The sequence below is a fragment of the Podarcis pityusensis genome (assembly GCF_964106645.2).
Source record: "Podarcis pityusensis genome assembly, chromosome: 2".
NCBI classification, from domain to species: domain Eukaryota; kingdom Metazoa; phylum Chordata; class Lepidosauria; order Squamata; family Lacertidae; genus Podarcis; species Podarcis pityusensis.
Window position 1 is genome coordinate 4,845,579 of NC_138029.1, and position 13,599 is coordinate 4,859,177.

General features: G+C 40.8%; 1 protein-coding gene across 1 annotated transcript in view; it reads left to right on the forward strand.

The window, feature by feature from the left end:
* Window positions 1–13,599, forward strand: part of LRP1 (LDL receptor related protein 1) — a 321,217-nt gene that overhangs the window by 86,126 nt on the left and 221,492 nt on the right. The window contains 1 exon segment of the mRNA XM_080996568.1: window positions 659–781. Within this exon segment, the coding sequence (XP_080852694.1) occupies window positions 659–781 (123 nt within the window).

Here is a 13,599-nt window from a genome sequence, read left to right on the forward strand (position 1 = left end):
TGTCAATTGGCCATGCTGGCTGGGACTGATAGGATTTGGAGTCCAACGCTGTATGAAAGGGGTGCAGGATACCCATCCCAGCACCATAATGCTGGTTTACCTGTCCTCCATTGTCAACTGTGGGGTTGAAGTCAGTGTTCAATCCAAAGTTTGAGTTTGAAATTCTCATGCATTGACTTGAGAGATTTTGTATCTTGGTGACTTGGGGGGGCGGGGCAGGCGGATCACACTAGATGCTCTCTGTGGTTTGTTTCTGTGTTCCAATTAACCAATATTCAGATTTACCAACCAATGTACACACAATACATAGTCTGGCTTTAAACCTTCCACTCTGTTTTTATTTGGTGGTGCTTCCACACCAAAATTTAGCATGTAAATAAAAGAAAATGGATTGGGCTTCTAAGAGATGAATTATTACTCAGGGTAAATGGTCTTTTACAATTTGATTCGCGCCCTGACTCTTGGCTGCTGCTTTGCTCTAATTAATACCTCACATTTAAATCTGACACTTTCCTGAAGTGTTGTGAATATGGATGAGCCCTGTACCACGGTCAGAGTCAGCTTGCTTTTTAAGTGGCTAGCTTTGAAATGATTCTTAATGACATGTCTTGAAGAACTAACCCCCCCTTTCTTTTTCCATTTGTTTGCCTCTATATAGCACCGAAGACATGTAGCCCCACAAAGTTTGCATGTAAAGATCAGATCACTTGCATATCCATGGGCTGGAGATGTGATGGAGAGAAGGATTGTCCAGATGGTTCTGATGAATCGCCAGATATATGTATGTATATTTCCTTAATTTTTCTCTTGTAATTATTTATATCTTGTATTGGTGATAAAAGACCACTTTCCCCATTTCATTTTCTCCCTGCATGCCATGACTCATCACATCCTTCTTACAGCCTTGAAAATGTTAACGCTGGCCTCTAAAGATGGAGGCAACGATATCATCCAGTTTTGGAATAGATAGACCCTTTAGTATTCCTGCTACCATGTAGCCTCTGTGTGAGTGCAACTTGCAACGTCTTGGGCATTTCTGAATATGTTAACAAAGGTTAGCTCACACTCACATTTGACTTTTCCACTCCCCCTAAACTTGGGCAACTTGGGTCCCACCTCAGAGAGGATTTCTGGGACCTATGTGACACATCCACCCTCATAACCCTGCATGTGGAAAGTCAGTATGTCAGGTAGAAAGGTTATAGCTTACCATTCTCATGAGCATGCTAGCTTTTCAAGTGCAAGAGGTTTTGACATAAGAGAGCACTGAAGCATGCAATCCTTCATTTCCCTTCTGAAGTGGCATACTCCCATTTGATGTTTCCCCCCTGAAAGTTTGGTGTTCTTCCTTTTTGTGTTGAGACATGAGTGTGAGAGCAAAGGCCTTTCTGGCAGTTTAGCATACCATGTTCCAGGTTATAAGTTTATACTGCAATAAATGCAGTTGCTGCACACTGGTTATTCAGCTAGTATTTCTGTGCAGCAGTAATTAATTTTCGGTTTATCCAAAATTGAATGACAGAATTCTTGCCACTATTTCTGCTTAGCCTGTGATACTATCTCTGATCTGTCTCCCACCTGGCTGTCTGCTGAAGGAAGCTGCCTTATAACAGATCACATTATTTGTCCCTCCAAAAGTATTTTTGTCTACACTGGCAAATGGTACAGTAAGGTCTCAGGCAGAGAGTCTTTGTCTTCTTAACTGGAGCTGCCAGGGATTGAACCTGGGACTCAAAGCATGCATGCACTTTGCCACTGAGCTGTTGCCCCTCCCCAGTAACAGCCATTATCCTGAGAAGTGTCACTAGTGTTACAAAAACACTTTGGGCTTCCACTAAAATTCCTTCAATGTTTTGCTCGAGGAAGAACCCTAACACTTCCATTGAATTTTAGGTGAAATTTCTGTGGCAACAAGAACAGGTTGATGGGCCTCAGAGCCAGGCCCTTTTCAGTGGTGCCCCCTCCCCATCAGAATTCCCTTCCTAGGGAACTCTGCCAAATGCCCTCTTTAGTTTTCTTTGGACAGAGCTTGAATAGGGTTTGTCTTGCTTTATTAGAGCCTTTTCTGACTACGGTAATTTTATGTTGGTGAGTGTGTTGGAACTGGCATGTTTTAAAATACTTTGTGCATTGTGACTTCTTGTGGTTTTTATGCTTATTTTTGTAAGCAATCCTGTGAGCTCTTTGTCCTAAAAGGTAGCATGCTAATATCTAAAACAATCAAACAAATAAAATAATTATGTGTGCATTGCAACATAGCTAGAGGTATTGCTTTTGATACAAGTTTCTTTCCTTCTTTTTCATTTCATTTCATTTCTATACCACTTTATATTTTTAAGAAAAATCTCAAAGCGGTTTACAGAATATTAAAACATCAATAAAACATCAATAAAACAAAGCAACATAATTAACAGAAAACTAAAATATTGTCTTAAAGATTTCAGAATAAAACATTACAAAGGAGGTCAACTGCAGAATAGATATTTAACACAAACAAAGTTAACAAAATACTTAAACATTTCAAATAAATACATTGCTAAGTGAATGTTGGGGAAGGGCGGTAGCTCAGTGGTCGAACACCTGCTTTTCATGCAGAAGGCCCCAGGTTCAATTCCTGGTGTCTCCAGGTGGAGCTGAGGGAGATTCCTGCCTTAAACCCTGGAGAGCCGCTGCTAGTCAGCGTAGACAGTACTGACCCATATGGACCCTGTGGTCTGACTTGGAAAAGGCAACTTCCGTAAGTGGAGTGGACTAGATGTTGGTTTGAGCATTCAGGAAAGGGACCGGTTAGGTAAGCCAAACTTGGCACACGCTCATATCTTCATGGCCTTTTTTGTGCATTGCAAAAAACCATGGATGAGTTTTCTAACTGACAAAATATATATGAATGCAACATTGGTGGTGAGCCCTCCGTTTGTTTGGACAAGACATGAATGTATAGTTCACACAAACAACTTTAGTTTTTAAACCCGATATGAATAAATGATCACTGCCGAAACCTGCTCTGTTTATGCAAAACTAACCCTAAACCACTCTTACTAGAAAAACCATTTGCCATGCAAGCCTTCCCATATCTGCGGAAGGTACAGCAGGAAATTCTGAGAGTTATTTGGGCAGCAGCAATGCACACCAGCAGGACCAATGTAGAAATTGGACTGTTTTTCTTCTAAGCAAGCATTTTGTTCCCTTTTAAATATTAAAACGGAGGGGTGTTGCACAGTATTTAACCAAAATCACATTTGGTTAATGTTATCATTAATCAGATATGACAGAAAAGGTTTGTTACAAAGCTGAATAGATTGCATCAGATAATGTACTTTCTGGTGCTAATGAATTAAAGTGAAGGCAAAGCTGACTGTTGAAATGGATGGCAGTTGTGATTAGTCACCAATTCCACACCTACACTTACCCAGTTTTCAGAAAGCCTAGATAGTTAGCAGCAGTCATTTTGCTTTTAGATTTCTCTACTGTCTGTCATCTTTTATCCCAGTATTATTTATCTGGAAAATGACAGAAATGTTTTTTGTGCTGACCTCCTTGTAAAAAACAAAACAAAACAAAACACCCACCCACCCTAAGTTGCAGCCCCCCACGCATTTACTCCTGAGGGGTACTAGTGCATTCAGCAGGGTAGTCCCAAGGTCAGAAAGAAGGCTATAACTTTTTGGCATGGTTACTTGACACTGAGAAATATGAAGTGTAATAGAAACAGTAAAAGAAGAAGAAGATTCAAGTTGATGCTAGAGCACTGAAATTCAGGATCTGTCTGCTATTGTAGTGGCTGGGAAGGAGTTTTTCCCAGGCCAGATTGACTAGTGAGTCTGCAGTGGGGGGGAGCCTTCCCTTCAAGTGGGTGACTTCATTTGTTGTGTGGGGATGTACACAAATTAATAGCTTTTAAGAGACTTGAAGGCAATATGGTAGACATGTCATGGCATAAACATTCCATTCTGTATGTCTCAGCACTGTCTCTAGATATTTTTTAATGGGGTGCTGGAAAAGCTGGATGAAACTCAAAGAAGGAGGGCTAGACTGTTGGAATGGTTTCACACACAGTTTGCTTCTACTGTTAAGAGTAGTCACATGAGTTTTCTGGAAAATTCTGAATTGGAATTTTTTTCTGTGCAAATTGGTAATCTGCATAGGGCAAGATGCCTCAGAAAGTTTTCAGTTTGCATTGAAGAATGATCTGATTTAGCATATTTACTGTACATACATTTAGTAAACAACCCTAAAAACATGAAGTATTTTTCTTGCAATCAGAAGACTTTCATTGTTACTAATGAACTTATAAGAGGGAAATTTGCTCACATGCCTTTTTTAAAAAAAGAAAAAGATGAGGGAGTGCAAGCAGGAGTGAAATTAACTCAGAACCAATCTTGTCAGGTTTCTCCACACTTGGACATTAACTATTGAAAGCAATTGGAATTAGGACACTTGAGTTAAAACAGATTTTTCTATGTGGGAACCTCCCCAACTCCTTTATGTTGTACATTTTTCAAGGTACCAAAGCCAATTGGGAGTAATGTGAACGCAGAATGTGTTTCCATTACTGCAGCATCTTCTTTTTGCTTCTGGTATGTTGTGTAAGCTAATTTGCAAAGGTAGCTTTTGGGGTTATCCAACTTTGTGGCAGGGAAAGTAGGGGTTGCGTTGATTCTTTCTGTGTATCTGGACCAACTATGTGTTAACAAATTGCTTTGAATTTGTTAAAGTCCTATACTGTATTCAAATGGCATGTTCTGAAGCAGGAATTGGCCACCTTTCGGATTCTGAGAGAGTGCTGTGGGTGCCAGTCACAAAATGACTGCCCTGGAGGGGCACGGCACAACACAAAGTTAGAGAGTACAGTCGCTGCTGCCCCCGTCCCCAACAAGGCAATCTCAAGCTTACCATGAGAAGTCAACTCTGTCTTGCTCGACCTAATTGCAGAGATGCAACTTTTAAAGGTACTAGAATCCTGTTTCCTACAGTGTCAACCCTAAGCCAAATACCAGAGTTAAGGATTTGAGCTCCGCATTCGGCAAAAGATTCCTGCATTGCAGGGAGTTGGATGACCCCTGTGGTCCCTTCCAACTCTACAGTTCTGTGATTCTATGATCTTGTACCCACTTAACTGGGGCAAGCCTCACTAAACACAATAGACTTGCTTCTGTGTAGACATGTATACCATTGTACTGCAAGTTAATTATACAGTGAATTCTTAATGTTTCCTGGGTTTCTATATTAATTGTATAGTGGAATTCACAGAAAATAATTTCTACGGAGTACCAGATCACAGCTGAACCCACCACAAGAAAGATCACAGCTTTGACTTCACTCATTGGCTAAATACACTGACAGCAGTTGGCAGACTGGTTCGTTTAACAGAAATCACTTAGAAGGATCCCTCTACATTTTGTTTCCTAACTTTCTAAGCGGGCTAGATACTTTTAAAAATTAAAATGGAAGCTCAGAGCCTGGGCCCCCTGCCAAGGGGCACCATTGAAGGTCTCCATGGGTGCCATGTCGCCTGTGGGTGCTATGTTGGCCATTCCTGCTCTGAAGGATTCATTGCTCATGTAGACCTTGGTAGGGTTGCCATATCTTGAAAAGCAAAAAGGAAGACAACCTGAGCCACCTGCGCCTGAGTCAAAAGAAAAAAACAAGCTAACAAATCCTCCCAAACCCTGAAAATTTCCTTTAAAATGTAAAAATCTTCCCGGATGGGCATGTTGGCTCCCCAAAAGAGGATGTATCTGGGATTTCCCAGACATATGGCAACCCTAACCTTGGGCTTCCTAGTGCCTACCAGCTGAACAGAGTAAGCTGGGAGGTACTGAGAACTCAATTTGCCAAATTTCCCAGAAGTAGTCTGAGCATGTTTGAAAGAAACTGGCAGTGTTTAGGTCTTAGAAATGAGGGCTGTGCTACGACTGCAAGGGTTGTACATCAGCTGTCCTGCCTCAGTCCCTTTTTGGGAAATGAGAGGGGACAAGTGTCACAAGAATAGTCTGGCAGTAGGAGGAGCTAATCCTACCTGAGGCAATTTACATGCTGGGCCTGAAATTTGGGGAAATTCAGGCCCAGTTCCCATTTCCCAGAATATGCGGATCTGTTAGTGAACTCCCTTTTTCACAGAGTGCCTGTCTGTGAATGTTGAAGCATCATTTGTCAAATATCCAACTTCTTCCTGAATCAGTAAATAAGTTTGTAGGCTATGGCAGAAAGTATTTGTGACCTAGATACAAATCCTACCTTGGTCATGCAAGTAGCTTTAACCTTGAAAACATGTATGATTTTCTTCTTGTTTGTACAATAGAGCAAACTTTTTTCTTTTTCTTTTTTTGCAGGTTTAGTTAAGTAAGAATGTATTCAGCCTTTGTAATTCCAGGAACATTAAAATGAATTAAAACCACATTCCCTCTCCACATTCATTCAATTTTTTATTATTTCTACATAACCACCTCCTCATTCTTCTTCTGTTTGGTGGTTGTGTGGTGAATTCACTGGAAATTAATACTTTTTGGAGAGGCTGGCTGCAGTATCTGATCTTATAAATATTGGGCTGTACCCATCTAGGTTCTACTTAGGGTACACCCATTGAAATTAACAGATGCCAGTTGTATATTAATTTCAGTGGATTTCCTTTGAGCATGACTAACTTTGAAGACAACCCATTCTCACTATTGGGTTGAGATGCTTATAATTGTATCATTAGGAGATTTCAAAGCATGAGTTGAAACGGGGCCAAAAGATGGCAAGTAGTGACATTCATGCATAATATTACAATTCCTGGTTTTGCATTTCATCAATAATAAATAAAACTATATTAAGAGATGTTTGCCTGGTCACTGTTAATAATGTCACTATTTTGTTAGACATTCTCCCACCATGTTTGTTGTCAGCCTTTCCTGACCAAACTAAGCCCCCTACAGCAAAATATACACCAGGAGGCTTAGTTTGGTCAGAATCGAGTCTATACTTCCAGAGTTAATGCTAAATACATTACTTCTAATAAATGAGCCACCATAGCCTATAGAGATTTTTGTGAAAATTTGTGTCCTGGACTTTTTGGACTCATCTACCCTTGTATTATCTGAAACCAAAGGGCACATTGGTTTGCCAGATGTGAAAAATATTGGCATTATTTTCAGCTCTCCTCCCCCACTATATGTCCAAACCAGGCACCATGGTTTGTTTCACTCTCAACAAACCATGATCTGTAGCCAAGGTGTATTCTTGGCTTACTGATTTGTAGTTTGTTGGAGTGAAACAAATTATTATCCCTAGTTCTGATGTTTCTGTTTTAACTATCTGTGCTTTTATCTCCTGTTTTATTTTGTGAACCACCCTGATATCTTTTGATGAAAGACAGTATGCAAATGTCATAAATAAAATACATAAATAAATAGAATGATGGACTGCTGAGTTGGGGATGGGGGTTGGTTTGTTCTGAACATTAGTTGGAGGAGAATGATATCTCAGCTAGGTGTGTTCACAATAAAGCGTTAAGTATGGTTTACCATCATGTGGGAAGTGAGCCAGTATCTCAAAAAGCCACCTATGCTGATAGTTTCGGATTTAAGCCAATTAATTTATTATACTGAGATCTATGGGTATACAGTGGTGTACAAATGTAATAAATAAATGAATACATAATCTGTGGACCAGTAATCTTAGGCTGGATTCCAATTAAGTCTTTCTGGTGCAAACCAGGGAGACGGTGTGCTCTGTGAGTACCCAGAATCCATTCCATTATGATTGCAGAGTTAGCACTTTTCTTTGGGCCCAGTGATTCATTTCCTGACAGCAGAGCTTTTGCTTTGGTTTCTGTGTGCAGATTTGTTCCAGAAGAATGAATAAGAAAAGCCTGATGGATCAGTCTCTGCAGTTGTTTCCTCATGTGCGAAGCCCCCTCACCCTTACCTTACTCCCTTTTTGAAAGAGACAAGAGCAAACACCCTAGATGCTATTTACAAATATAATGCAACAGCTGTGAGGAAGCCGTCAAGGAGAAATCATCTAGGACTGAATATTGTGGCAGCATGTATGATAAGGAGTCAGTCAGTTTCACTCATTCTTGTCTATTCTCCAGTATCCTGGGGAGACATTTTCCCCAGGCCTGCTACTTGAAAACCTTAAAAGGAGATGCTAGGGACTGAAACCGGAAACGTCCATATGCAAAAATATACATCACTGAACCATGATTCGCTCTGAAAACATTCAACAAAGCTATGTTTCTCCCCAAAGCCCATATGCTACCTTGTCCAGCTTTCCCCAAATTTAGCTCCCCAGATTAATTTAATTATTTAATGGTACTGCATGATTGCAACAAAATCTCTATAAACAACTTACAATCAATTTTAAAATTATAAATAAAAACAGTTAAAAGCAATTAATTATAAAGAAATTGAAATAAGCAATAAACTAAAAAGAGATGCTAACACACCTGTGTCTGGATAGGCTTTCCTGAACAAAAATGTTGTAAGCAGGTGCTGAAAAGGAGACCGTGAAAATGCCTGCCTGATGTCAATAGGCAGGGAGTTCCAAAGTGTTGGAACAAGTATTGTGGGGCTTCTGTTCTGCGGAACGGACACTGTTACAAAGTGGTCAAGCAGGCACATACAGGACAAGGTGATCCCTCAAGTAAAATGGTCTCAAACTGTTTAGGGCTTTATATACAGCAAATGGGTAACCAGTGCAGATCTTTGAACAGAGGTGTTATATGTAGACACGGTCTTGCTCTGCTCAGCATCTTGTGTTGCAGCATTCTGCACTAACTGCAGTTGCTGGATCATTTAATGTTGCTGTTATTTATTCATTGTAGATGTTGTTGGGTTGTGTTTGTGTGTGTGTGATTGCAGATGTTGGACTGCAACTCTCATTATTCCTGTCTATTGGCCACACACCTGGGGAAGATCATGGGGCTGGAACAACTCCTCTGTGAGGAATGTTCACAACATCTGGGGCTTTTTAGCTCAGAAAAACTGTGAGGAAGAGAAGAGACACAGTGGAAGAACATAAAGTATGCATGCTGTGAGTCAGGGAGGAGGCTGTCTTGCATAATACTGGAACCAGTGTCAATAATGAAGCTGATTGTTCGATTAATGTCTTACTTCACACAGCACGTAGTTACTCTATGAAATCCCACCCCCCATTACAGGATATAACGAGGGCTGCCAAATTGGGCAGCTTTGAAGAGAGAGTAGAGATATTCATATAGGATCAGGCTATCAGAGGCTGCTGGTTATGGTGGCTATACATTACCTCCAAGGTCAGAGTCAGCTGGGGAGCAGTGATTGAAGTCATGGCCTGCTTATGGGCTTTCCATAGGTGCATCTGGTTGGCCACTGGGAGAAACAAAAGGATGCTGGACTAGGTGGGCCTCAGATCTAGTCAGGCTCTTGTTATGTTCTTAGTTGTGCTCAGAGGCAAGTATCCCAGAATAAATGACTGCAAAGCCTTTTCTCATAAATTGCTCTAGAGCAATTGATTTCAGATTACGATAAGAGAGGAGATTCTTCCGGGATGTTTGCCAGTTCTCTGTAAACAATATTTCAGAGAGGGTGATCATTGCGAGAGAAGGCTAGGCCCCAGTTATTTGTGGTTTTGAGGAATGAGAGGCTTATTGTAGCAAGGCTTTGGCAAATTGCGACTGATCTCCATTTCCCTCTAAAATTTGGAGTGGGAGCTAGTGTGGATATGGCACTTTCAGAGATTTTCCTGCTGTGGAATATCACAACATCTGCTTCTGTGATTTGGTGGGGAGGAATGCCTTTTGCAATTTCTAATAATAAAACTAGCAGTGTAATCTTTGGTGAGTTCCCACTTTAAGTATTACATGTGAAGTGCTTTGAAATATTGGCTAAGATTCTGCCAATGGTCTACTCCTTCATTTGATAAATGAGGAGTATATCAGCTCCTGGTAAAAAACAAGAACATGGCCTGTAAGGCCTCTTTGATAGCTCTTTCATCATCTTTTCTTCCCCACCTGGAGTATGATATTGCCATCAAAACTGTGAAACAGAGGTTATGGGATATTGCCTTTAGTGATTTACGATCTCGCTCACATGTGACTTGTGGCCCATCTGTGTCATGAATCCAATATCAGCAGGGTTTTTTGTTATCTCCCTCCCTACTTTAAGAATTTGACCGTATTTACCAAGATTCTTGGGGGGAAGCCATGACTGTTAAAGTGGTACACAAATGCTTTAAGTGGTATGCTTTTGAACTGCTAGGTTGGCAGGAGCTGGGACCAAGCAACGGGTGCTCACCCCATTGCAAGGATTTGAACCGCCAACCTTCTGATCGGCAGGCCCAAGAGGCTCAGTGGTTTAGACCACAGCGCCACCCGTGTCCCTAGACAGGTTAGATAGCATCTAATCAATCCTAAACAACCTGGAATTGCTGACTCTTTTCTTGTCAGGGTTCTCCTTGAGGATAAGATTGATACTATTAAACTGGCTGTAACAAAATTCCTCTCGGAGGCAGTAAAAATCAGAAATCAGTATGTACAGGCTAAAGCTGCTCTGTTGGCTAGCAAGGTCAATCTTACATCTTAACAACTGTTGATATATACTATTGTTGTACTGTGTATTGTGGGTCTATAGACCACAATAAAGCTTTGTGTGTGTATTACACCACTCTCGTGAGTAGACCACTAAGCTGAGCTACTACTAGGGTGAGATAGCTGCACTAATATTCACACTGTTTTGCAAAATGAAAGCTTCTGCAAAACTGGAATTCCGTAGGAGTTTATGCCCTGTGGACATGCAAAGTGCTATAGAACATGCAGGCTGTCTGGGTCAAGGAAGGGAGAATATGGCTCTGCTCCCTCTCCACCTTAATTTTGATAGGTCAGAAAAACCCCCACGTTTCCATATTTATAGTGATTTTTCTTAAGTGCTCAGGGTATATTTACAACAACCCTTGATGCAGGCCAGTTCATTCTCTTGGCCACTGTACTTCTATACCTCTAAGGTCAAAACTGCACCTTGATTACCATCACACCAATCTTGATTCTTAACGCATTGTATTTTAGTTACCATCATTTCTCCCACCACTGCTTTATAGATCTAGGGTGCTCTACATTCAGTTCCTGAAGCCCAGGCAGATTATTGCATTTTCCAAAGCATTAATATGATTCTGAAAATATGTATTATTAAAACAGGTAACAGAGAAATTTGAAATTCCACACTCCATCCCTGTCTTTATTTGAATTGATGCACTTATAAATCCTTATTGCAAGCTTTCAAGTTTATTGATAGTCCTAATCCTTAAACATAAAGGATTGCAAAATGGTATCCTCATTCCTTCCTAAGATGTCATGCTGCTACCGCAGGTTAGCTGGTTCCTTACATCTGTTTTTTTTCCTCTGAGAGCTTGAAGTAACCATTTTGTGAGTTTATACGCAGCATAGGCATTTGCTGTAGCTCAGCAGAGATTGATTACATGTTCAATGATTCCAATGTAATAATCAAATAAATTAAAAAATTGTCCAGTAGCACCTTAGAGACCAACTATGTTTGTTCTGGGTATAAACTTTTGTCTGCATGCACACTTCTTCAGATAACAGAAAACTTATACCCAGAACAAACTTAGTTGGTCTCTAAGGTGCTACTGGGACAATTTATTTATTTATTTATTTATTTATTTAGACTGCGCCAGACCAACATGGCTACCTACCTGAATGTAATAATCATCACAGAACTTCTTGTCTACTACACATTACCCTATTAGACCCTGTTGGACACATTTGCCTAAGTTATTAGAGAGCTGGATTCAAAACCTATTTAGATCAACTGGATGGACTGGGGTAACCGTGGTTCCCTCAGATGTTATTGGACTACAACTCTCAACATTGCTGACCATTGGCCATGCTGGCGAGGGCTGATGGGAGGGAGTTGCAGTCCAACACCATTGCTCTGACTTAAGGTGCCTTTATAAATAACAATAACCTGAAAGAACATAGTTGTCTTTTAAAATAACAAGAATAATAACTGAATGCACATTCATCAGCCAGCATAGATTTTGGCCAGATTAATTTATTACATAAAAACCAAAGCAAAAAGACAAAGGCCAAAATAGTTTCCAACTGGAACCCATTTTTTGAATACTGCGAATACAGTTCAGTGCATTGTTTTGAACTTGAACGTAAGTTGACTTAAAAAAATCAAGATAAAATATGTATGTTGTAGTTGTGCAATGATTTTTTTTTGTTATTTATGTTATAAAGTGTGATTTAACAAAGATGCAAAGAATTGAGAGGTGTAGGGAACATGAAATGTGATTTAATTTGATAAATTGGTCTCTGAGTAAGTTGGTTTGTAGTGCTTTTCACCCACTTGCAAATATGGTTGGCACTTCCAAAACATCTGCCATATAGCTTCCTTTACAAGTTTTAAGCCTATGTAAGAGAGCATTTGCAAAAAAGGCAGAAGAGTAAACTAAATTCCTCCTGTAATCACCAACAGAACTGTTGTCTCTTGTACTGGGGCTTCTCGAGATTGGCTGAGGACTCCTGCAAAAGCAAGTCCTTGAACTCCAGATTTCATAGCGCTGTATTCTCCCTTTGCCTGGAAGATAAGGAAGCCTTGAGATTGGTGCCATAGTGGCGTGAGAAAGGGCCAGCTAACAGCCCCCAGAGACAGAGACCTTCTGCAGTCCCATGCTTGTGCTGACAGGCGAGATTTGGCTCAGGCAGTATTTGGAGATAAAGGGAATGGGAGGTGGGGTTTGTGGGGTTGGCACTGTTAATACCCCTGTATGTTAGGCTTAGGGAAGTAATACTGGCAAATATTTGCATGCGAACACCAGGGAATCCCAATCGTACTCCGTGTTCCGGAGCCCATGGACTTCAGAAGGGGGGGAAAAAGTATTTAAATCAGGCATTAGTACTTAATACTTAAGACAGGTCTGGGACAATCCTGATAGTCATGAAGCCACAGTTTTTCCTGTGACATTTCTGGTCATGACTAGACTGGTGTAAGATCCCATACAAGCATAACCACTGTTGAGATGGACAGAAAAGGATGGGAAAAGACATGTAAGCAATGTACAAATAAATGAATTTCAGTGAAATGATATTCCATTTTTGCCATTCTCTGTCCCCACCCTGCCCCAAAGTGTTTGCTTGGAATGAATTTAATAATAGGCTGTAGCTTAGAGGTACAGCATCTGCCTTCTGTTCAGAAGGCCCCAGATTCAATTCTTGGCAACTCCCACTATTACTGGATATGCCCCCTGCCTGAAACTCTGGAGGGCTGCTGCCAGTCAGTGTGGGCAAAGCTGACCTAGATGAACCAATAGCCCGAGCCTGGATAAAGCAGCTTTCTATGTTTTGGCAAGAGGGGCAATAGACTGGTGAGGGAACTTCTCTGTTTGGTCTAGCTGATCACTGAGGAGATATGAGTGTTCACTCTTTGGTGGCAGGCTGCTATAGGAAGATACATACGGAGGCTTGTTTGATTGTTCGTAAGCATGCATGGTAAGCAGCTCAGAAGGGGTACTGGATAAGGCCGCAAGAGGCATTGGGGCCAACTCATTTGTTCTGAGCCACAGTTGCCTATGAGAAGGAGCCAGTGTGTTTTGCAAAAGAGAAGACCAGCATGCTGTTGC